At 46.3% G+C, this 25,656-nt stretch overlaps 2 protein-coding genes across 3 annotated transcripts; one reads left to right on the forward strand and one right to left on the reverse strand.

Annotated features, from left to right (window-relative positions):
- Nucleotides 1-3,392: 3,392 nt before the first annotated feature.
- mafk (v-maf avian musculoaponeurotic fibrosarcoma oncogene homolog K) lies at nucleotides 3,393-12,341 on the forward strand. Of its 2 annotated transcripts, XM_040190776.2 has the most exons (3): nucleotides 3,393-3,646; nucleotides 8,301-8,379; nucleotides 8,464-12,341. In XM_040190776.2, the coding sequence occupies exons 1-3, from the start codon at nucleotides 3,405-3,407 to the stop codon at nucleotides 8,899-8,901; spliced, it is 759 nt and encodes a 252-aa protein (XP_040046710.2). In that variant the 5' UTR covers nucleotides 3,393-3,404; the 3' UTR covers nucleotides 8,902-12,341. The 2 variants fall into 2 exon arrangements, with proteins under 2 accessions (XP_040046710.2, XP_040046711.1); XM_040190777.2 differs by lacking the exon at nucleotides 3,393-3,646 and having other exon boundaries at nucleotides 6,974-8,379.
- tmem184a (transmembrane protein 184a) lies at nucleotides 12,192-24,348 on the reverse strand. The gene is made up of 8 exons (XM_078084065.1): nucleotides 23,526-24,348; nucleotides 20,576-20,741; nucleotides 19,709-19,799; nucleotides 17,689-17,764; nucleotides 15,735-15,826; nucleotides 14,473-14,642; nucleotides 14,192-14,389; nucleotides 12,192-13,897 (listed from the first exon to the last, which is right to left on the reverse strand). The coding sequence occupies exons 1-8, from the start codon at nucleotides 23,742-23,744 to the stop codon at nucleotides 13,668-13,670; spliced, it is 1,242 nt and encodes a 413-aa protein (XP_077940191.1). The 5' UTR covers nucleotides 23,745-24,348; the 3' UTR covers nucleotides 12,192-13,667.
- Between the last annotated feature and the right edge of the window lie 1,308 nt (nucleotides 24,349-25,656).

Genomic DNA, 25,656 nt, shown 5'->3' on the forward strand with positions numbered 1-25,656 from the left:
CGGAAACACGACTCGCGTATATGCAGCTTGATGTCTGCCGCTGCAGCCGCTCACTATGGCCACAAGAGGGAAGCAAATGCCGGCATTAAATTAAGGCATCCGCCTCAGCGGCATTAAGCCTCGTCTCACGCGTCAGGCCGACACAGAAGTGCCGCATAATTCGCTTTGACCAACATTAAACTGTTGATTGTAAACGTTGTAATGCTGCCAAATGGCCACCAGAGAGAAGCGTGCGCTGTTGCTAAGAAGCCCCGATACGAAGCCCCGTGGAACGTCCTCTGGTGGCCACAGCGGGTAACTGCAGTGTTAAGTTAGATAGAATAGTGTTATGAAGTTCCGGTCAACACTTTCAGTGTAAAACTAAAAACTAACCTTTAGCGCAAAACCAAAAATTGAACTGAATATATAGATATTTAGCTATGCAATGTGGCCACTGGGAGGCACTAGCGGCTCATTAATCACTATGAACGAATTAACTAAGCCCCCCCACCCCACCCCCTTGGTAACGTCCATGTTTAGTTCATTCCTCAAACATTGGCCAGAACTTTTTAACAACTTTTTGTGTAAGCAGCACTGCGATCCAATGGTTTTACGCTTTTAGAGACTTCCAGAGCCAGCAGGGCCCGATCCAGCTGCTGCCACCACTGCAGCAAACCTCCGTGTTCCTTTCCATGCAGCCCCAACTTGCCAGATGGTTACGTAAAGTGTTTTCAAATGAAACACATTTCAGTGACATCAGGGGAATGTTGAGTCGATGTTGGAAATTAAATCTGGTGTTATGAGGGAAGTTTAACAATCTGCAAAAACAAACCCATGTACTTCTAAAATGACGTTGGGTCCAAACTGTGCCAGAGGCAGATGTGTTGTGTCAGGCCTCCTCGGCTTGCTTCTCCTCATCGCAATTAAGGGAGCGAAATGTGGTCCAGGGTTAATGTTTGTGTCCAACGTGAGTACGCAATATAATTATTCAGTCCTTTATGTCACTAATAATACGTATTATGTGGGACAAATCGTCCCCACACAACAGGTCACGCTTCTGAGGTCAGCAGTCTGAGTCACTGAGAGGCAGGTTCAGTGACTCAACGTGACTTCCTGTGAAGAACCCCCACCCTTCTGAGGAAAAGTCCGCCGCACGTGCTCCGCCGTCAGACACAAACGGGTGCATCTCAGGTCACCTGTGCACGCCGCTGCCAGATGGTCGCTAATGGGCCCGTGTGGCGCCGACGGAGCAGCTGGAGGTGTGACGACATCCTCCAGAGACAAAGCAGAGACTTTGCTCCAACAATTTGTCGACATGCAGACAACAAACACCGGCATGAGGCCCGTTTCTATTTTCTCGTTGGTTTCTGTTCTTCATTTTGTGAGGACGGGATATAAAGTAACATTTCATCTAAAACGACGTAATCCTGAATCATCACATCTCGCCTCTGATGGGATTAAACCCAATCGCATCCCAGTACAACTCCGCCTCATCACAGGGAGAGAACACAGAGGCCAAGGAGGCTCGTGGTGTCTCGGCGAGGACGCGGCGCGTTCTCGTTTATGGTCGACAACAAAGCGGAAAACAGACACGAAGCTGCTTGCCGGTCAGACGGGCGCAGATGAAAGAGTCGGCGGCGTCTCCAGTGAGCCAACGGCTTCCACGTGGGACTCGGCGAGTGTACGGCGAGGCCGCGAGGACACAGCGGCCGAGGGGAGGATCTGTGGCTCAGATGAGTCGTTACTCGCGTGTGTTTTTTTGGTCTGTGAGTCAGCGTTTAGCGTTTATTCAATTTCCACCTGTCACATTTGATAACGGGGTTAAAATGTCGTCTCGCATCTTGAGTTGTGTGTTTTCGTCTGCTCGCTCTCGTCTGTCTCCAGAGGACCATCGAGGGAACAATCCTAAGGACAAGAATCATTCTGTGACAACGCTGCTTCTGGCCCGAAATGGGCAAATAAAAAGTCTGAAGTACCAGAAGTTCTTCTTCATGCGTATCGACGTCTTTCTGTGTGTATTTCTGTAAATGTTTACTTCTTAAAGAGGTTCACTGACAGCATCAAGTATTTCATGATTATTATTATTGATAAACTATTTCATATGATTTGCTTTTCTGCCTCACAGAGACTCAAACATTTTGCCAAGTGGGTTTCTGCCGATTCCCAGAAAACTCAAACGATATTTTATTCATTAAATCATTTAACAGGCGGATTGAGGTATTTAACGGGACGACCTTCGTCTGAGACGCGTGTGTGTCTCTCGTGGAGTGCAAGTGTCCTCCGTCTCTTCCCAACTCCCGTCTCCAACTGTCTCCAACTGTCTCTTACTGTCTCCTACTGTCTCCAACTGTCTCTAACTGTCTCTAACTGCCTCAACTGTCTCCAACTGTCTCCAACTGTCTCTAACTGCCTCTAACTGTCTCTTACTATCTCTAACTCTTTCTTACTGTCTCTGTCTCTAACTGTCTCTTACTGTCTCCAACTGCCTCCAACTGTCTCTTACTGTCTCCAACTGTCTCTAACTGTCTCTAACTGCCTCAACTGTCTCCAACTGTCTCCAACTGTCTCTAACTGTCTCCAACTGTCTCTTACTGTCTCTTACTGTCTCCAACTGCCTCAACTGTCTCCAACTGCCTCAACTGTCTCCAACTGCCTCCAACTGTCTCTTACTGTCTCCAATTGTCTCCAACTGTCTCTAACTGTCTCTAACTGCCTCAACTGTCTCCAACTGTCTCCAACTGTCTCTAACTGTCTCCAACTGTCTCTTACTGTCTCTTACTGTCTCTAACTGTCTCCAACTGTCACTTACTGCCACTTACTGTCTCTGTCTCTAACTGTCACTTACTGTCTCTGTCTCTAACTGTCTCTAACTGTCACTTACTGTCTCTGTCTCTAACTGTCTCTAACTGTCACTTACTGTCTCTGTCTCTAACTGTCTCTAATTGACGCTATAAGGCGAGATGTAGAGCGATTGAACATACTTCATTCTGCTGTCATTTAGCCAGAATTGGCTGTGACGTCACCCACTAGAGGAATGGTGAGACTGAGCCCCCCCCCCCTCACTCCCTCACACCTCCCCCCCCCCCCCCCCCCCCCCCCCCCACAGGAATGCTGCTGCTCTGAGGGGATGGGGGAGGAGGTCGCTGTTTTCTCCTTGTTAACGCGCGTTTTGGAATACCATGAATACCTTACAGGGGTCTTCTCACATGGGGGGGAGAGGGGGGAGGAGGGGGGGCGCTGGGAGAGTTTTATGAACTTAAAGGCTCATTCTTCTCTCACGTTAGAGACTCGAGAGGAGCAGATTTGTACAGATTAGTTTTGTAAAGTAAGCAAAGGCAGCCGCTCTCCACATTCTATTTATGGTGCCCCCCCCCCCCGCCCGACCCCCCCTCTTCCCAGACTGACGTCAGCAGAAAGTTATTTTCATGAATGGAGGGGGCGGTCACGAGGAGTCGGTGACGTGGGCTCTCGCGGAAGCGGAGCGTGGAATGTTGGTACATTGTTGTTGTTTTGAATCGGCTTCAGTACGAGGAGCCGCAGCCGCGCGTCCAGCTGCGTCAACTCACTGCGTGGAAGTCAGCGCGTCAGGTCAGCGCGCAGCCCGCGCCGGGAACCCGCTCCGCCGCCTTTTACGCACCACGGTCCACCAACATCCGCGTCCACAGAGGTGAGCCGAGCTGTGCTTGTGTGCGTCTGTGCGCGCGTGTGTCGTCTTCTTCTTCTTTCGTGTCCCCGTTTTCCTGAAATTGTCCACGTTGTAACGGGGACGTTTGGCGCGTCACGTCGGGGGGACGCTTCTCGGTTGTGAAAGCTGATGTTGACTTTGTGGGTTGTTTTCGTCGCGTGGACACGTGTTGTGTGATTCCCCAAAAAGAGTTTTTCATGCGAAAAACAAACGTGTTTGAAGGAACTTCATTTTTTTTTCTTTTAATTTAGATATTTTTCTATAAAATATAATCATCTTGTTATTATTTAAAGTATATCTATGGACTTTATTAATAAAATCTAGTAATATTACATCATTTTACAACATATTTAATGAATTTAACGACAATGTTATACACAGTTATTCCACTGTATTTTGCCAAAGTGGATTAAGATCAGTTACAAAATGTCCTTTTGTTATTTATAACCTACACGTCTGTACGTGGTGTTTTCTGATTTCTACGTCATAAAGATTAATTCTGCCTCTCTTGCTGATTTCAACGCGTTTTTTTTTATTATTTTGGCTGCTATGATGCAAAATCCCAGCCTACCTTTGACTTTGGAAACAACACGTGGTCTGCGTCTCCGGGCCTGTGGGACAAAGGGCACCGTGTGCAGTTGGACCACCTACAAGGGGCGAAAACGAGCGCTCACCAAACAGCAGCAGGGACAAAACACTCTGCAAGAGGGAGAAGTGTTTCTAAAGTTAAGGAAACTGCGTCCTTGTGGACGTCTTAATTATCCGACACTAACACAACTTTTTGGGTAACTCGGACTTGTGACCTTTGGGTACATTTCTGGAACCCGTTTGTCTTTAAAACGTTTCCCACTAACAGGTGAGTCTCGTTTGTGAGTCACCGATGTTCCCGCTTTCATCCTCTTGGGTCATGAGGTCAACATGTGGTTCACTCCCCACAGTGGTGCTGACTTTTACCACAACAAACCCAGTGAAAACGCACATGGGGGGGGGGGGGAGAAAACTCCCTGAAAACACGCCGCGTCGTTGTCAGATGTCAATAGTTTTTTTTCCTTTTCGCCGCTGGACAAAAGCGAAGCCTGCATAACGTTTGTGTGGTCGGCTGTTGTGAGAGTGAAATGTCTGTGGTCGGCGACGCGGTGACTCACAGGGAACATTCTCACCACGACGGCTTTTACTCCCCCGCTGGAAAAAAAAAAGAAGAAAAAAAAAAAGGGGGTCAACGTTTTGATTCGTGACTCTGGAGGCCGGAGACGTTGCTCGCGGCTGAACGCGGCAAACGGGGTGTTTACGGGCAATGACAAGACGCGCGCGTCACGCGTGGAGGTCACTTTGGTGCGACGTGCCCGCTCACTCAAATGTTGATCTTCTTCCTCGGCAGCTTCCCGAATTCCACAGTGACTCACACCGCTTGTTCTCCAAGCAAAACAGACGAGCACTTTGTTGCTTGTGATCGAAGAGAGGGACGCGATGGGTGCTTTTATCTGGGAATGGAACGATTCGTCCAAACTGGGGCCGGTACTTCCGTGTTATTTTTGGAAGCCCGGTGTCACTCGTTGGGGGCAACTTATCTTCGCTCAGATATTCTCTGGGTTCTCCTCCCTTTCCGCACAAAAGTTCTGGAGTGTCCAAGGCTCTCTGTGCTTTTTCCTTCCTCCCTCTAATACGACGGGATTTTCCTGTAAATGTCAGATCGGGAGGGTGTGATTCCCTGACGCGGGGTCGTACCAGTAAACAGCGTGACTCACTGCTCAGCTATGCGCTCCGTTTCCTTCTCATGAGATCCCACCAAATATGCTGCGCTGGGGGAAAGAGCAGAGGGAAGCCGTCTGCAGACAAACCTATACCCCCCCCCCCCCCTCCTCCTCCAGGAGAGAAGCAAGAGCTTTCTCAGAGAAGTGCACCCCGGGCTCTGCAGGCATCACATCTGCTTTGTGCTGAAGACGAGAAGGTGGACACGGGTGGACAGGCCAGCAGTGCATTCATCGCCTGCAGCAGCACCCTTTGCCCCCTTCGGGCACCAGCAGGCCGTGGACATGATGCTAAACTATACGCTGATTTGTGCACATGTAAAAAATGATTCATCCTCCAAAAGACGCCCTTGAGAGGCTCACTTAGTCTTCAAAGCGTCGCGCGCACACCCCAAAGGAACAAAGTGGCGCACAGAAATACCAGAGAACAATCTGCTCTACGCATCACATGAGACACGCAACCGTAACCATGAAATGTGTGCACGGCACCACGGTGGCCAGTCAGGATCCTGTGATGAAACGTAGGGATATTGAATTTTTCTTTTCTTGCGGGCGTGTGCCCACAGGCTTCCTTTCACCGGTTTGGGCAAGTGGAAGATGCGCAAAAGCTTCTGAATTCCGGGGCATTTTGCAAATATTGCACAGCCGTTGTTTTACAAGTGGGGCTGTCGCCCCCCCCCCCCCCCCCCCCCCCCACATTTAGCAGAGTGCGTCGCGGGACATATTTAGACGGACTGTTCCTTCTTCGGTGAACACTGTTGTGCATGTGAGCTTTGCACATGTGTGCTCACTCACAGATGCGGTTTGTTTTTTTGTCTTCCATCTGTGGCTGTTCTTTGAGGTATTTTCCCAGACTCCTTTTCCCGCTGTTACGAAAAACCCTGCAACAAGTTGTTTTTGACTACAGTGAGAAGCCACGCTTTGTTTTATATATATATATATAAAAAAAAAAAGGCAAAACCGTAAAGAGCAGCTTTGGCTGTTTGATATAATTGCTGTTTTTCATTTTTTGAGGACGCTTTTGCATCTTGATCCGAACAAACATTGTCTCCGTCTCTGCGACTTTCACAAAACATAAGCACATGTTTAAAGAACGTCAGGGAAAATACCTGGCATCTTGGTCCAAGCTGGGGGCCCCTTGTATGAAGAGAAGGAGGCCCCCCCCCACCAATTTCCCATGATCTTTTCAAGGAATATACCCCGGGACCCCCTCTGATGCAATGCCGCTTACATCAGGCTGCTTGTGTTGTTGACACACTTCACTTCTTCATCTTCATGTCATGATTTTGAAACCGTCATTTTTTGGAAAAGTTTTCTTTTTCTTGTGCAATATTGTTAATTACATCGCAGAGGGAGGCAGATGTTCCCTCAACGCCTAAACATGAGTTTATTCGGCGCCGGCTCCACAATTCTCTCTTTGCTTTTGGTGTTTTTGTCCCAAGCAGATTCGCCTCATTCTGTAGGCGGCACCGTTGAACCGCGTATGGAACATCATAAGAACACGAATGACGCTCGGGTCACATCAAAGGCCGATGGCTGGAACATTGTCTTCTGTGTGTCCTTTTTTTTTTTAAATTAGGAGCTGTAAATCAACCTGCATCAGCAACGCAGCCACAGGACATTAAAGCACGATAAACAGCCGCACCCAGAGTACGTCTCCACACGCGAGCTGCGGCCGACGGGACAGCTGCGAGTATTTACCCGCTTATTGAAGTATCACTTGTCGCTCGCTCGCTTGAATTGTTTAGTTGGCAGAATTTTGTGTCATCACCGTGGGCTAAATATACCCGCCAGAGTTAAATAAGGGCATAGAGCAAGCTCAGGAAAGCCCGGCGTAAGAGGATCCAGCCAGCGAGACGCGGGCCCAAATCCACAGACTACATTGTCTCACAGCAGGAATACATCAGTGACTATAAAGGAAAGTATTTCTCTGTGACACTCTATCTCCAGGAATGTTCCACATGCATATCTGCCGCCCGGTAAAGTTCAGCATGCCGGTGGTCCGTTTTAACACGGGATTAGGAGGGCCGAGTGGACACAGGACATCTAATTAGGGGTGTGAACGGCGCACGTTGCGTCAAGATTTCAGGGTGGAGCAGGACAAAGACACAGATTGATTGACGCGAGATGCTTTTCAGCAGAAGCGGTTATCAATGGGACTTGTTTACCCTTTTTGGTGGCCATGTGACTCACACTCCCACACCCATTTGCAGGGCGTTTCCATGGCAGCAGTGGCGCATGGAACACTGAGCTCGTAGTCAGCCTGGTCCGCGGGTCCTGAAATGGAGCCTTGTGTGGGGGGGGGCAGCGGGTCTCTCACAGGAGCACAGCTCAGCGCTCTCGCTTATTTTGGGCCGAGGCAGCAGACACTGCAACAAGTACAGAGAGGTTCCTCTGCGGAGAGAGGGAGGGAGAGAGAGGGAGAGAGAGGGAGAGGGAGAGGCTGTGGTGAGAGGCGGTCTGGTCCTGACGTCGCTCCGTGCCGGGGCGTTGATACGGGCCCTCGGCCGCTCATCGCTAATGTTGCCGCGCTGTTCTCAGCTGGCATCACTTGCCCCGTCACGCAAACATAAATGTTGACACGTGACGCGACCCTGGAAGGTTGTTGATCTGTCTTTAAAAGGAATTTCTGGGAGGAGTATTAATCCTACGCCTATTGTGTTTCAAGGCCGAGTATCCTCAAATACAAGGGAAGTATACACGTATTCTCTAATAGACACAGAATAAAATCTCCTTTCGGTGATCTAGAATAACATATTATATTGTAAGCTTATACTGTAAGCTTTTCATTTCAAATGTCAAATAAATGTAGTGGATTGAAACGTACGATGATTCCACGTTAAGCGCATAATACGTTTGTGTATTTGTTTCTTCTGTCCACTTCTCAGTGAACCTTCTGTGAGATTCTGGCCAGTTGTCTGCAAGCAGGGGATGACGACTCACTTCAAGACGAGCAAAGCTTTAAAGGTAAGCGAGGGGATTCTGAGAGACGTGCACGTTGCCGACAGTCACGCCGGTTCTTCACCCTCTGCCCGTCGCCCCACCCCGCAGGTCAAGAAGGAGGTGGGTGAGAATGCCACGGTGGTCAGCGACGACGAGCTGGTGGCCATGTCCGTGCGGGAGCTCAACCTGCACCTGCGCGGGCTGACCAAGGACGACGTGGCCAAGCTGAAGCAGCGGCGGCGGACCCTGAAGAACCGCGGCTACGCCGCCAGCTGCCGCATCAAGCGCCTCACCCAGAAGGAGGAGCTGGAGAAGCAGAAGACGGAGCTGCAGCGCGAGGTCGACAAGCTGGCCCGCGAGAACGCCAGCATGAAGCTGGAGCTGGACGCGCTGCGGGCCAAGTACGAGGCCCTGCAGTGCTTCGCCCGCTCCGTGACCCGCGGGCCGCTCTCGCCGGGCAAGGTGGCCGCCACCAGCGTCATCACCATCGTCAAGTCGTCCAGCCGCGGCAGCCCCAGCCCCAGCCCGTTCTCCACCCTGTCCTAGTGGTGACAGGACTGGGCCCTTGTTCTCCTGCCCGGTCCTTCCCGGTTCCGACCCACTCATCCCGCACCGAGAGGACGCCCAGTGGTTAGGCTGAGGGATGCAAATGGGCGGTTAGCTCTTCTGCAACTCCCGTCTCTCTCACCGTGCGCTGTGCAAACGGGCCCGCGCCGCCCGCCCGCCCGCCCGCCACCCCAGCACCGATTACTGGGCCTCTGTGACCCCGTCCGACCTGACTGTTGGTAAAGATTTGCTCATTGCGCCAGTTTGAAATCCCCCGAGAGGTTTAGCAGTACGTACGCGACCGTCAAGCCGATGCCAAATGACATTTTTTGCCTTCCAAGCCGTTGCCTTAACGTGATTTTTATACTTGTTGTAGTTGGACACAGAGGACAGAGAGGACGTGTTGTTCCAGCTTTGAGGTCAGGTGGGCGCCTCTGCGTGGACACAGTCGCCAGTGGTCTCCAACCATTTGCCTTTCAAGAGCCAGCCGAACCGCGCAGATGTTTTCGGTGATTAGCCGCTGAGCAGTAAAGTCACCTGTTGACGTGTTTGATTTGGACGCGTGCCCCCTTTTTGTCGCGCGTTTTGGAGAGCGCTGCACTGTTGTGGTTTGAGGTCTGGCCGGCGTCTCTTTCGGGATCTGTTGTTTACGCTGCTGTCGTCCGTCTCGGCCAAATTTAGGAGTTTTGACGCAACGTGTTTGAGAAGTTTGGAAACTCAATTGTTCAGCTGAAATGTGTCTGCAAGCCTTTGCCGGACTTGTGGAATATTAAAAAAGGGGCTAAAGAAATGTTGGGTACAGTTAAATCGCTTAAGACACGGGAGGTTCTGCTGTGGTTCTGTTTGTAGCTTCGTGGCCCATCGACAGGAGATCTTATTCACAACTTCTGCTGTAATATTTTAAAATGTAAAACAGGGGAACACTTGTTTTCTACAGATTTGAAATGCTATTTGACCAAACATCAGATGTCGGAAGAGCACGATGTAGAATCGTAAAAAGGGTCATTTTTTTTTTGGATTCAGCAGTAAAGCACTTAAAGGCAACTGTTAAGATGCAGCAGAAAGTAAGCAATTCACCAGGCAACTGATTCCTAGAATTCCTAGAAATCTGACAGAAGCCATTCTTGGGTATCTGAAGTCCGCTGGGCTCGATTGCGCGCCGATGATTAAACGTGGTGTGACCTACTGCCGCAGCGCTTACCGGGTTCTGTTCCGCCTCTTTCCTTTACACGCAACTCACGGGTAGGTAATCCATATTGGATATAGTGATGGTGAGAGTGTTCCTTTACAAGTGAAATGCAATCCAACTTTCTTCCTGTATATTACAGATTATCGCCGTGATAAAGCTCCCGCTGCCTCCTTTGTCACATCACATAGAGAACTCCGTCCAAATAGAAATCATTCCTACTGCTGGGTCACAAGGAGTGCAGCTGCTGCAGCTGCAGTAGCTGGTGTAGCTGGTGCAGGTGGTGCAGGTGGTGTAGCTGCAGTAGCTGGTGCAGGTGGTGTAGCTGCAGTAGCTGGTGCAGGTGGTGTAGCTGCAGTAGCTGGTGCAGCTGGGGTCAGTAAACCTGAAACAGTAGCCGTTGGCCGCGCTTTTGAAAACACTCTTCTGCAAGAGGCCGTCCTCTAAAAACGGGGATGTCACGGCATCTAAGCGCAGCAAACGTCGTCCTCCTGTTGTGCGGTTTGAGATATCTGAATATGAAATTCACTTAAAACCAAACTGTTCTTACCGAGGATCCACCCAGTCAATAGATTGTTCATTTGGGGATTTCGTCTGGGCTGAGAGGACATGAGTTCTGTTCCATGGCTGCAAAGAACAGTTTGCTGCTGTAAAACCTGCTGTGATTGTTTTGTTTTTTTAAGCAGAGGCAATGCTGTGTTCTTACTTTTTGTATTTTCACTTTGTTTCTACGTTGATACACCCGAAGTCCTTTCCTGATACTTAGTTTTGTATGCATATGCAGTATAATATATATATATATAAAAGATTTTCTATATTTGTCTTTGACTATCCTGGAATTGGTGCGATTATGTAATCGTTCTTAATCAATCAATCTAGGTTGACGCCGACCCCTTTTCTGAATAAGTTGTGTTCACATTTACAATGAGAGAATCGTTAATGACTTTAATCCTATTTGTGTCGTTGGAGAAGTGCAGACCGACTAGTTACATACAGGCTGCAACTGATTATGTCCAGAATCAGAGTTAGTAAAGCGCATGTCATCTTAGCTCCATTAGCTGAAGAATAAATGATTACTAACTAAGGATAATATACTTTTCTCAAAATGCCAATTGTTTCAATTTAATGTAAAGAAACCGTACCAAAAAAATAATTCCTACGCTGCTAAAAAAACTGTCCACCAGGGCCTCTTTGTGTTGAGGCTAAATGAACATATAGATACAAATGACATGTTCAAACAAGTCAATTTACAAGACGAGACGCGCTGAAGCGTTTTGTGACAAGCGTCACAGTGACCTCCTGTGGTAGTTCACCAACAAAACTCTACAGCAGCAGCCAACGGTTCATTTTAGCACACATTACTGTATTAGGATCCAAAGTTGATGCTTATAGGCAGTACATCTTAAAAAGGAACATTAGAAACTCTAGCAAGTACATTTCCGTACCTTTATAAAAAGACAAAACCTCTCCAGGTGAATTAAGTTCTTTGTTGCTAATCCTTCATCTGGTGTGATCCGACACAGGTCCATTCAAGCTCTCAACGCATGTTGCTCTAGTTTATTTTAATAATTCACTTTTTCTACAAGCCACTTTTTGCTGAAATAAAGGCAGACCTGTACATAATTTGAGTGAGCCTTCTGTATAAATATATATATATATATATGGGTGAGAGGAGGTAGAAAGGTTGCAGACATGGATGCGTCCTTCTTCCTACAGTTACTGTTACACGATGCCAAGCTGAGCTGTAGTGGAACCGTTCAAATGCATCAGTGGTTATTTTACATGTTTGTCAACCGGAAATGTGCTCAAGTTTTAATGTAAAAAGCCATCAATCCATGTCTGTGGTTAAATGAGATGTCACACACGAGGTCAGCCAGTCCAACAAGCTTCAGTAGTTAAGAGGCTTCTGCTATAAATTCATAAGAAGCTACATGATAGAAAGACTGTATATAGATGATGATGGGGGTGAAAACCAGGAAATCTTTGTATTTCTGATGTTAATGGGTTTTCTTTGTCATGGTCTCAAAACAACGTTGAGGCCAAACAAGGTCAGAAATAAGGCAGCAAAGAGTTTGTACCCATAACAAAGTCATCACTCTGCTCATATGTATTTTATATTTATTTCATTGAATTGTGTAACTTTATAAAAAAGAAAAAACACCTAAATTATTCTTGGTTTTACATTCATTTATTTACATGATTTCTTGATGAACTGCCCTCATGTACAAATAAAGTCTATTTGTTTCTACTCTGATCTGCAGAATAGTAAATTATTCCTATAAAACGAGTCCGCTTCAGATAAAGCTGTAATCCTCATTCAGAAGTGCAGATTAATTTATTTCAAGTTACCAACAGAAATAGGACCAAGATACACAAGTCAATTATATCTATGCACCCAATTCAATTGATTTCTTCTTTCCCAGAAAGACGGCTGTAATTGGCACAGGAAGATAGGACGTTTCACACAACCTTTGACTTAATACAAAAGTGGTCTCCAATAGTTTACCAGAAAAACGATGTCCGCCATGTCACATAAATAGAGATAAGTTCTAAAAAACACAGCAGGAGAAGAAACTGCAAAGTCTCAACTCACACAGATATGTTGCGTGGCTCTGAATTACACAAACTACACATATTATTAAATTAAATTATTTAAAACTCATCATCCAAACCGGTATCTTTTTATATGAACAGAACATATGAATTACTGAGAATACACCAATCAAATTCTGCATATATTTCATAATGGCTGGAACATGGAATTATAACATAAATAGCCACGTGAACACGTCAAACAAAAAGAATGTGCAGACGAACCCATTTACAGTAATTCAGAAGCAAAAGATTAATTGTTAGCGTCTTTTGAACAGCAGTCTACTTGTGCTGAATCACACTGCTGAGCGGCGTGGAACTCCCGCTTTGGGGGAGACCGGCTGATCCAATTTGTCCACGCTACGGAAAACGCCAAAGGAGTGTGACGTGGCTGCTTTCCAGCCGTGCAGAGGAACGCTCAGCAAACGCTTCAAAGAAAGAAGATGCGGATGAAGCGGTGGCCCCTAAAGTGTCGTTCCCAGCCATCGCTGGTGTCCCCGCTTCCATCCTGCAGTCACACATCAATCATTTCCCCCGGGAAACGGACACGAATGGGAGGGAACGCACCTCAGACGCCCAGAGAACGAGTACGGACAATATGGATCGAGCAGAATCAGGGACGGTGCAGAATAGCAGCTAAACTCAAAGCAAATGCAAAGCTCCAGATGTGTGTGATACGGTGAAGATCACTACTGCAGAGATGAAGACATGAGTTCTTTGGTCATTGAGGTCCATTTAGAAAACTACTGTTAATTCCATCCACCGCTTGCTGCCTAAATGATCTATTAAAAACCGGACCGAAGGGAGCAATCCATCTTAAAATACTGGGGCAATGAAACACCTGGAGTCAATCCAGCTCTTTGCAATGTGCGATACAGCTGTTTCCCCGGGGGAGGGGGGGGGGGGGGGGGGGGGGGGGGGGTCAGAGAAGTGGGTGGCAAGGACCCAAACACCTGGATCTTGCCAGGAAAACAGAAGCAAAAACTGGCTACAACTCATCGTCAGAGGTGATCAGCATGATCTTGTCGGACTTGCGGGAGCTCTTGTTGCCCGTGGCCACCTTTCCGTTTGCACTGGGCTGGACCACCTCCTGTGTGGACTGCTGGGTGTACTGCTGGTAGGCCGGGGAGAAGTTATGGATCGCATCCTGCACCATGTCGCCCGGGTTAATGGTCTCCTTCAGGCCGCTGGAGATGCTGTGCATCGGAGGGCTGTTTTCTGTAGGGACGACATTAGGAACAAGGGAGGTTGGAAACAAAGAAGAATTATTTCACCTGCAGCTTTCGGTTTCAGGGTCACTGGCAGTGTGGTCTAGACGGGCCGGTGAAGGTGGCAGAGAGACGGGCGAGGTGGGAGGGAGGCTGTCCGGGCCGGTGAGGCACGGCTGACTGAGTTTTGACTGAGAGAGAAAGGGCTGAAGCGAGCGGAGGAACGGTCAACCAGAAGTGAGGCGGCGTCTGCGGTCACGCGCATCAACGCCGGAGGGCGGCTTGTGCACCGGCGGAAGCTTACCCTGCACGTCGTCCTTCTTCTCCTGGTAGACGGTGCAGGTGAAGGCGTATCGGAGGGCGATGGCAGCGAAGAACATTTCGATGCACGTGATGAAGTTCTGCCAGCCCGCCGCCACGGTGCCGGCGCCGACCATTTGCCCGTCGATGTAGAGCGCTTTGGGTATGACGCGGCAGCGCTCCAGGATGGCCAGGACCATTCCTGCAGAGGCAGATTTTCATTCATTTTTTTAAATCAGGCAGGATGTATTTTTATAAATCTAAAACGCAAACGAGTGCACTCACCTTGCCAGAAGGACAAGAAGATGACCGATTTGATGGTGAGGAATTTGAGCACCGGCTCGTACGGCCTGAGCAGGTCGCTTGTTGCGAAGAAGAAGAGGAAGAGGGCGTAGAGCGACAGGCTGACGGAGAAGTTGTAGATGATGGTGATGTATAGGTATCCTCCATTTATGCTGCAAAGAAAACCAAATACTTTTTTACAAATTTACAACCACAAAATGTTTCCAGTGACAAAACACCCTGTGAGAGCAGCTGGAAGCGCCTAATAAAGCCGCTTGTTGGCGTCCTTCTCGTCTCAGGATGCATTGGATGTACAGGCAGACTCGTCTACATTTCATTGTCACGCTGCCTTTCTTCCCTCTTTGCATTCCACCGAGCTCCTCAAGAGGCCTCGGCTGTGACTGCGCTAATTACTCCCATCCACGGTCGGCTGAGAGCGTCGAAGTAAACAATCGGCGAATCATCGCGGTCTCGCTACAGGGCTTCAAGGAAGACGAGTTATTTATGCCGGCTAATTTTCGCTCTTGAAGTATATGGAGGAGTAAGCGGGAAGAAATGACTCCTCTCTATCTTTTGGGGACTGAGAGGGTAATGATACAAAGCGGATTGTTGAACTCGGTGCTTCTTTGTCACAGCCGAAGCCTCAGAAAGAGACACTGAGCCGAGAGGCGGCGAGAAGAGCACCTGAAAAATAAGTTGCGCCGTTTATGGGCTGCAGATTTTATAGCTTTTGATTACACGCTGAAGACAATTTTATTGATGTATTACCGTCTCCATATCCCTTTGGGAAACTTTCATCTGGTACACTGATATTAAGTTTGTCATCCGGCAATTTGTCTCGGTGATGCATTAAAAGTAAAAGCCGGAAATTAAACAATACATCTTCCTTTATAATGTTGTGCTTTACTCAGAGCAAAATACAATAAGAATGAACGGTCTTCATTTTAGGACACTTACTGTATCTGGGGAATACTTTCTTTAGTCCACGTATAGGAGAAATAAAAACTTGAATTACTTTTTTGCAATAATAAATAATAAAAGCCAGATGTGATTATAGGCGACACAACTGGGACAACCAGCAGAGGGAAACCTTACAGGCAAGTTTGATCGCAGCACTGAAATGAACCTGCGAACTGTGAGGAGGCGACATAATTATCTCCCATTTGCTGATTATTTCCGTGTGCCCATTAACACCTTACAAGCCTCAATGGCGTGGAATGCCTACGATACGTGAAGAATGAAATGCGGGGAGAGGTGCTGCTTACTTAAAATCTCCGTCATGATATTTGCCAAAGGCCTGCAGGATGATGGTGATGACGGCCATGATGGGTTTGACCACGCAGAACTGGAGAGTCGCCTGGAGAACAACATCACAATTCAGAAAGAGACGCACAAAAAAAAAAAAAAGGCAAGGACGCCGCGGGGGGATGAAGGATGAATCTGTTTGTACGTCTCGTGAACCTGAAAACATCTGGAACCAAACTGTAAAAAAAAAAAGACAATTCGCTGTTTTTACGTGCCGTTACAAGCTGGAGTGTTTTTTAAATTTAACCGGCTACAAATAAAAACTGTAAACCATCCTGAGCGTTATGAGCTTTGGGCGGCCGTCAAGTGCTCAGAAGCAACAGTTGCTCAGAAGCAACAGTAAAACAGCTGGATGGAACTCGTTACAGTCGAGAAGTAATAAACAGCTCGTGTTATTCATTCATAAAGTTCCTCCCATTACTAAATACAGGAAATCCAGCACATGATGCAGCAACTACTTAACCTGGGAGGGAACCTCACGTAAGCTGCAGTGTCTGCAGAAATGCTTTCAGGCACTCGGCACTTTAAATAGTATGAACTGCCAACTGCCCTCAAAGGCATTCTTGCACTTCCCCAGCAGATTTTAAAGATTTATTAACTAATGTTTTACACTGTTTTTAATTCCCGGGTTATTATGTAGTTGTGTTGTTTCTGTTTTACGTGTTGTGATTCTGTGAATGCCCCTTTAATCTCAATCAGACTGATTAAACAAATATAACTGTGGAGAGTTGTATCAAATCTAATTAAGAGTAAGATTTCCTAAAAAGCCAAACTCTTACATTGAGCAAAAAAAAAAAAAAAAAGAAGACCATTATATAAAAAAGGCAATAAATATGTCCGTTGTTAAAGTTGTCAGTCTGTCAGCAGATGGGGAGGATGTTGTTTTTGAAGCCTGAACCAACCAATTTGACAGAAGTTGCTCTGAAGTTGCGTCACTCGAGAGCAACAGAGCAGGAGCGTTTGACTCGATTAGCCAGAGGGAGGCTTTCTAGAACAGCCAGTCTAAGTCGGCCGTCGGCTCGACAAAACGACATCAGTAATCATTTAGATAAGGGATTTGTTTTGAGAATATCAAGTGACAGGCTGGCACCAGAACTTGCATCGGGAAGGCAAAGTCTGTCAGGACTAAAAGCTTCAAAGCAAATCACCACGATTCCTCCTGACGTGCTTAGTATTACACACACAGTGCAAGTTCAGAGTACGAGCAGATTAAAAGTTCCTTTAGTTAATACTTGCACACAGAACATATATACACATCTGGTAATACACTATTATTAATTAATTATTAAGCTGCATGTGTTCAAACAGCAAGATGATAGAATACGTTAATTGGTTATAAGACACACTCAATAGCTCTACTTCAACTGGCGTAGAACAACATCACATTTGTACTTTTATTTTGTTAGCGGTTCTGCCGGTGTTTCCATTAAAATCTGCCAAATCTCAGAGAATTCTACTTACTTTAATTTTACTATTTATTGTTGAGACAACTTGCCGTGTTTTTCTTTATAAAAACATGTCACGTAAGATCCCCGTGGAGGCAGAGTGGTTGTTTATCACTTCTAAAAACAAAGAAATGTTCATTTCGCTCATATTTTGTTCATATTTTTTGGTTTTTCAGCGTGATGGATTGTGCAGCATGCAGAGACGCTGGGACAGCTCACATGCTCGCTCTGTATTTATTATTCAGCATCCTTCACCTGGCTTCAGATTTTTTTTTTATTCCCTAACCGGTGGATGTTATCCTCTGAAAAGCACACAAACAATTACAACAGTTGTCATTTTTAAGCAGCCTGGACATTCGGACAGAATGCTAATTTACAAAAAAAAGTACATTTTGTTTTTCCAGGCGACGTTGTTATTTTCTGGGTGTATAATTTATGTCGGTGGTCCAGAGAAGGGGATGAAGCTCACCTGCTTGCAGAATCTTAAGAAGCCGATGGAGTAGCTCATTCCGCCCAGGCAGCAGGTGCCGTACAGACAACTCGACCTGTGAAGAACGAGGACATGATGAGCTAATTCATTCAACGCCGACACGTTCAGCATCATAACAGAAGTATGTGTGGAGTGACGTAGAATCCAGCCAATAGAAACAAGCGTACCTCGTATGACAAAAAAAACATTATCTTGCTTAAACATTTAGTTTTATCATTTTCATTTACGTTAAAATTGATTAATTGTTTTGGTGATATTTTCCTCTCCCAGTTTATCCAACATCAGCCCGGCCTTGCTGTATTTCTTGCTTCTATGCAACTGTAGACTCTTTGGGTTCGGGACTTTTGGTCGCACCAAACAAGGCATTTGAAGTGATAACCCTTGGTTTTAAGAATTCTGTCACTTGGAAAACCGTAGCATCGATGAACATTGTTGTCCTTAGAACCATACCTGCACCATGCGCAGTCGTAGCAGAAGGCCTTGTGTGTGTGTGTGAGACGGAGGACTTAAAGGCCGCTTGGTCTTTAGCAGATTAACTCAATGGTTTTGAACTAAAACGGCAGCAACAAGCGTGTTCGGTCGGCCACTAGTGAGGAACTGAACGGGAGGTTAGAACTTCTCCCTGTAGCTCTGGCATCAGCATAAGTAACTATTTTTGTTGTTCTACCGGGGCACAATATGCCCGTTCTATGAGGAGTTACATACAAGCTATTCGAAAGTCTAGTGTTTCCACTCGGAAAGAAAGAGGTTTGCGTTACAACAGCGAAAGGCCGCCGCTCGGCTCGCAATCCGGGACGGGTGTCGGGAGCGGCTCAGCCAACCGCCGTGTCTTTCACTTCATTAAAAGCATAAAAAGGAAAAGGACTGTACGCGTATATCGCTTTTCTAGTCTTCCGACCACTCAAAACGCTTTGACACTACATGACATCATCCGCACACTGATGACAGGAGCTGCCGCACACAGTGTCACCTGCCCGCCGAAATAAGACCGGAAATCCCACAAATGATCGGTTTCGGGCAACGCGAGTTTCCGCAACCGGACAATTGAGGTGGACGTCATGAGCGAGGTGAATGAATGAGGTGGTGCGAGATCTTGCAAGGAAACCCGATGCTGTTTATGTGCACGTACGAACTATTTTCCTCTAGACTACGGAAATGTGATACACAACGTTTGGAGGCTGCAACTATTTTGTGCTGAAAGACAGCGATTCACTTACTATTTATAATTTCGCTGGTAACCATATTATAAAAGCAATAAGGTACTTGAGGCAGTACTTTATCTTCAATAATGTAACAGTTCGAGGTTTGCCGGCCCTCCGCTGGGCGTCGGCTCTAACAACGCCCCCGAGCAGTTACATTATTGGACGATAAAGTACAGCCTCTCGTACCCTTTTGCTTAAATATCACACCTAAATCAAGTTGATTAACGGGAACATGAAAAATGTAATAGAAGATCATATCGATGCACAATATTTATTAGAAAAAGAGAGTCAATTGTTAACGAGCACCTTAAATACCACAATATTTGAGGTCTGCAGAAATCCCAAGAGGAGCACAACGGCACGGCAGCGCCGCGTTTCTCATCCAAAACGAGATGTCGAATTTATGCCTCGTCCCCGGCGGACGGAGTTGAGCGATGCCTCCATTTATCAGGGCTCAACATTACTCTGTTAAGAACCTGCCAAAGAGCCGCTGCACTGCGGCGGAGTCGGCCGCACGACGCGAGGCCAGTCAAAGGCTCCGAGATAAAAGGATTACATTCAGAGATTAACATCGCACTTGTCCGTTGCTCTTTCACCTTGTTGTTCACGACAAATGCTAAATCAAGGGCAGCCCGATGCAGCCGGTTCCTTCCTTGTGATTGGAAACACGAAGCCACGTAGTGATTTGTCCAAGTTGAGGTAGAGCTGAGGTTATCTTTTGGTCAATTTATCATTTTAAACGTTTTTTTAAATCCTAAAACCAGGGCCAATGTACAAATTGGAAAGCGAGCACTCACTGTATGCTCTTCCCTCGGATCTCGGACATGATTCCACTCTCTCCTCCCAGGTACTCGAAGGACAAGCTTAGGAAATTGTAAATGACAAACGCTGTAAAAGAAAGACAAGCGTTACTTCCTACACCCGTTAACCGTTGCAAGAACTAAACTGCAAATGTAACTTCACGTGAAAAGGTCAAATCATTTCAGAGGAGAACGCGTCCACATGATAAAAAATAATTAGTCCCACATTATGGAACGAGAAATGTTTCAGTTCTTACATTAAGAAGCTTCCAAGGGTTCTGTGTCTTGGAAATCCCTTCCTAATCCGTTGTTGCTATTTAAAGAGGGATTAAATGTAGCTAATGCAGATGGTGTCCAGTCAAGAGAAGGTTCATTACGTTTTAGCATTCCAGTGTTACCGCTTTCTGATGCGCTGCACTTATCAATCAGCCACTAAATTGGCCGGGAAAACCGGACACTAATCTCCTGAATAATGCATTTCCTACATTCCCCTTCCACAAATTACTGGTAATCCGTTTAGCATATGATTCACCTTCGACGTGAGTAAAGTATATTTTTCTTTAAAATTACAAAACAAATGAGGGTTGCGTTGTGCAAAGGCAACTGACATGCAATGCATGGAACAGTGTTAATACATTATCGGAATATTGAATATCATTGCAGAAATGCAATTACATTTGGAAAAAGAAAGGATGCTTCTAAAAAAGGATTTTCCTTAAAACCTACACCTCAAACAATGGGGCCTCCTGCGGGAACAAAGCCCGGCGAGCAGAACTAGTTTGGTCAGTTCCTCGCCTATCGTCTCCTGGCAGTCACGTAAACGACGGTGATGTAATCGCGCAGGTAATGTCCGTGCACTCGTACCTTCGTAGCAGTCTCGCACAGAATCAAAGTAGACGTAGTACTGGTCGTTGCTGATGAAGAGCAGGCTGAGCCAAGAGTCAAAGGCGTAAACCGGCACGATGAAGAGGATGCGGATGATGTAGCGCTGCTCGTTGGGGACGGTGTAGGACCGAAGGTGTGTGTAGATCTGGAAATACACAAACACGGGGATATGAAAAGCACGGGTAAACAAGTAGAAATGCCAATTCCCCGCTCGGACTCACAGAATGGAGTCATGAATTAAACAACAAGGAAACTAATCATGACGCATGAGACTAAAAAAAATTTCAGTCAACAATGTTTTCCTATTCTTGACCCAAAAGCAATACAACCAACATTCCTGTAACATAGAGCTTATGTAAAAACAATCAAATCGCTTTACCTGATGACATCATTGCTCTGAGCGTGTGAAGATCTGTCAGCATGAAACATGGCAGCCGGCTCGGTTTGAATAAAAGAGGGAAGCCGACTCCCATTTTGAAGACACCCAAAACATTCCAGCTTTATACCTAAAGGCCACACCTCGTATTGTCAAAGTACAACGTCGGACACAGAAGCAGACAATGTGATCAGTAAAGTTCACTGAGCTGCTAAGAAGGTCTTGACTTTTTTTTAAACGTTAATATATAAAACATGCACACACTACTCCCACATTTGGCGACGTGGTGCAGATGGCGACATTCACCGGAACGCACACAGCATATGTGACAGAGACAATGTGGACATCACTCCTTGCAGCGACCTCTACTTCCACCCCTCATTTTGAGGAACCGCCACAGTCTGGCGCGCGCGGAATGTACCTAATGAGGAATAATGCACACAACGTGCTCGGTATGCGCCACAACCCTTTTAGCATCACGCCGTCAATCTGTGACAGACTACAGCCCGTGTGCTCTTTTCAAGATGAGGCTGAAGGGAAAATGCAAGAACACCTCTAATCCAATGAAACTAGAAATGCATCAATAGGCTACAACGGAGACATCTAATGTACCATTACATAACTGAACTCATATCTGGTTAATGAGCATCTCTCTCCAACCAAACAATTAAAACCTGGAATACTGTTTCTCTGGCATCATTGTCCCTCTGCAGATTGGAACGTGTCCCTTAATACAGACCGCAGCGTACTTTGGAATATTATTGTGATGCCGCAGGCTTGAGAATCACCTTTTAATCATGGCTGATGACTCATTCTTTATAAAGAGGCCATAAAACTGTTTTTTAAAAAGCTACTGGAAAAAAAGTTTCTCATCAAACCCGGATGCTAACAACCCATTGGTTAACTAATCGAGCATGAAGGGATACACGGCAAATAACATCAAGCTCAAACTGCTAAGTAATAAAAAAAAAAGGGCACAACGATATCCACATGTAACCTCACCACAAAATCAGATCGCTGAAAACAATTAATTACCAGTTGAGTTTATTGAAGATTAGCTTTACTGCTAATTTCTTGTTTTCTATGACACCGCTCTAAAACATTCATAGTTGGCATCTTTTCCTTTTTTTTTTAATAGAAAAAGAGGGTTTCTTGTTTATCAAAATAGTGGCCAATTAATGGATTAACAGGTAAAATTGACTAACCATTGCACCTCTACAGTAGTTTCACTTTTTACCCCCAAAACCTACTCGGCCTGATTGAAGGCCCATTAGAAGCTGCACATTGAAGCCTGATGACTGAGTCTGGGGGTGTTAGGGCTGCGCAGCGGTGTGCAAGTCAAGCTCAGATTCACATCTGCAGCGGTAGAGACGGAGGAAGAAGTGACGTGCGCATCGCGAGAGGAACGCCAGGGGCGCGGCGCCTTTCCAAAAGGGGACCAACACACGGGCGCCGCCGAGACAAAACGGGCCACACTCTCCGGCCACTACTAGCCCGGGAAGCTCCGGCCACTTTACAGCAGAGAGGATCTGAGGTCATCGTCTTGTTTGGGCATGCGGAACGTGAGCGGGATGAGACGCGGCCGGCGCGGCAAACACACTCGCGCCGCACACCCTTTTACTGCGCACAGTGTGTCCGAAGAGACGCCCGCCGCATTCCCCCGGCGGTGCGCTCAGTATTTATTCGTTCAATTTAAATGTCTTCAGAAAAAAAAAGCGTTTGGCCAAGCAAGTGCTAAATTAAAAAAAACGATAGAAACCAATTTGCCAGATATTGAGTCACAAATCCCTAAACGGGGGATTCTTTTCATTCTCACGGGAAGCAACCTGTCGATGCTCTGTGAGGATGTTACTAAGCCTACAGATGTGCCAATAGAACAACGCCGCGATATAAAAACAGTCACGTGTGTTGACGTAAAACGGGTCCAGTCGCGTGACTCGGATGGATTTATGCTCAATTTGAGGGGTTATACAATCAGCGGCGTAACAGCTGCACAGCAGTAAAACCACAGCGAGCAACAAAAGCCTCATCCTGCAGGAGGCTGAAAAGGTTATCAATTGATTTCCCTGCTGATAACGCTGTGCGGCATAATGAGAACCATAATGATAAGCTATCATCTAGGCACAGTGGGTAACTTCCCCCCACCACCACCACCACCACCACCACAGGCTCACTGTTCAGCTGTTATATTGCCCTTTTAATCAGTGAAAAGGATTTTCACCCCTTTTTTTTATCTCACAGTCGACTATAAACTAAGCAAAGCATTCCCGCGTTGCACAAAGTACAGAGAGAGACGCACCTGCCCGGAATACTTCGTGGCGAGTGTGAAAATAACACGGTGCTGTGACTCTTTGTGGATATAAGAATGCGCCGTTGTCTCCGGGCGAGGGAGGTGCAGCGTGTCACCGGGAAACCGTCTGTGATTACATTTGCGCGGCGTCGGGCCCGAGGGTCATTCAATCACGACTGCTTCGTGGTTGGAGGTTGTGTTTTTGCTTTTTGAAACATTCTTGTCAATTTCTTCTGTGGAAAACAGGCGAATCAAAAACTCACCTGGTGGCACGTCAGGAGCAAGGCGGACCAGACAAATATTCCCGAGAGGGCCTGAGCGGCCAGCGTGTTGAGGAACATCTGGTCTTCTATGATGGTCCCGTTGCTGGTTTCAATGATGGTCATGTTGGAGGGGTCGGCCTTCACTGGGAGGATTGGCGCAGCCAGGTGGACCATGGAATCATTGTCAGCTGACGGATGCAACTCCAACGAAGTATTCATCTGAAACAGATGTGGGGGGGAACACACACGCACAGAAAGGATAAGACAGGAAACATGGTGGTTTGACTGAATGTTGCTCAGTTATTACACACCGCCGGCTGTCGACACAATAAAACCCACATTGCGTTGTTGTTACACGATAAAACTACTATACATGGAGGCGGAAGACAGCAATTGTGTTGCGTGTGATTAAACTCTCATTGGCCTGAACGTCAGCTCACCTTGTCCCGGGGGGGGGAGGTTTATCCCGGTCAGATGGCAGGCGACCGTCCCGCTTATAGGATCAACATGGGGAACACACTCGCCCTTCAGAATACACAGCTGAGCTCATTCGCCGACTTCCACAGCGACGGGTTCAACCGGGCCGGACTTCCTTGTTTGAAACAGATAGTTGAAGAAGATCGAAGTCCACAAACTCGGCGGGTAAAACGTGAAATAAAGCGTCTTAACGAAACAACTTGACCGAGTGCGCCGCGGCTGGAAGCGTCTGCGCGGCGAAACGCGAGGAAAAAAAAAAGAGACCGACTCTTCAACGTAGACGTGCGAGGAACCTGAGCTTGAGTTGTCGCCGGAGCGGCGAGTCGGAGGCGCGGCAGAGATCAACAGGTTGCGCGCAGGTGAAGCGGTCGACGTCGGGGCGTGACGTCATCACGTCGACGGATTACGTTTCAGCCAACCGTCGCAACGAAAACATGCGCTTGTATTGCTTCACTTATGTCTGTTTTTATGCGTTGCTATGTTCTAATGTTGTTTTCATCTTATACTTGTATTAATTACAAACAAGAATACGTTGTAGCCAATAGAAGTGAAGTGTGTAACTATTCCATATCTGATATTTCTATTACAATTGACATATATTGGCTATTGCAATTCAAGAATATAAACCACTGACTTGAATACAGTGAAATAAACACATCTCTGACAGAATAAAACATGGAGTCAAATATTGATAATTGGCATAATATATAACTGGCATATTATGTATGCTGGTTATTCTCTAAATCCATATTTTACTAGTTTAATCTTAAAGATTAAGTGAGGCATAAAATAAACTTAATCACATACGATTCCAAATGACACTCACCTTTACTGAGGTTTAATTACGGTTGATCGATAGTCAACCCAGCCTACGGATCCTTAATAATAATTCTCATTGCATGATCTGCTGCTACACATTGAGACTACATTGCGGCGCATTACTTTAAACATTTGTTGTCATTGCCACATTATTGCTTTTAACGCAGTGTGACACCGATGGGATAATAAAGCAGATTACAAATCTTAGATATATATATTCTCGTTTGACAGGAATATTTGTGATGCTTGACAAGTGTGTCCGGTGCAAAGCCTAAAATACCCTACCCTACCCGCTGAGACGGGGGAGACAGAAAAAAAGTTAGAAAAGTTTCTTTATTTTTAAATTATTTGAATGAAAACATTTTGAATATTTGCATTCTAAAGAAAAACAAAAAAAGCAAACAATATGAAGCGTTACAAACAAAGCAAAAGGTCAATACATATTTATACAGTGATTAAACCGGAGCTATTTTCCATCAAACCGTACTTCTCCATTTTCTGAAAACGCGCTCAGAGAAAAAACCTTCTTAACAAAAAGACACAGCACAAAGACCAGTCACTTCATTCTTGCATAAGCAGCAGGTTTCTTTTTCTCTTTTAACAAATTATAGCCCGGCATTCAATACATTGTAAAGACCTTCAGTTGAAAAAAAGAACATGAACAAAAAATGTGACATTTACAAAATCCAGTCTGCATTTCAGCCAGCCTTCAGGCTTTGTGTCCACTCTGTTGACTCCCTACCAGACTTTACAGCTTTTGATGATCTCTTTCATTTGTTTAATTGCATCTAGGGAGGAATCCTTGAGGGCCAGACCCATTAAGACGGGCCTGTTT

The sequence above is a fragment of the Gasterosteus aculeatus genome, chromosome 11, assembly GCF_964276395.1.
Source record: "Gasterosteus aculeatus chromosome 11, fGasAcu3.hap1.1, whole genome shotgun sequence".
Taxonomy (NCBI): Eukaryota; Metazoa; Chordata; class Actinopteri; order Perciformes; family Gasterosteidae; genus Gasterosteus; species Gasterosteus aculeatus.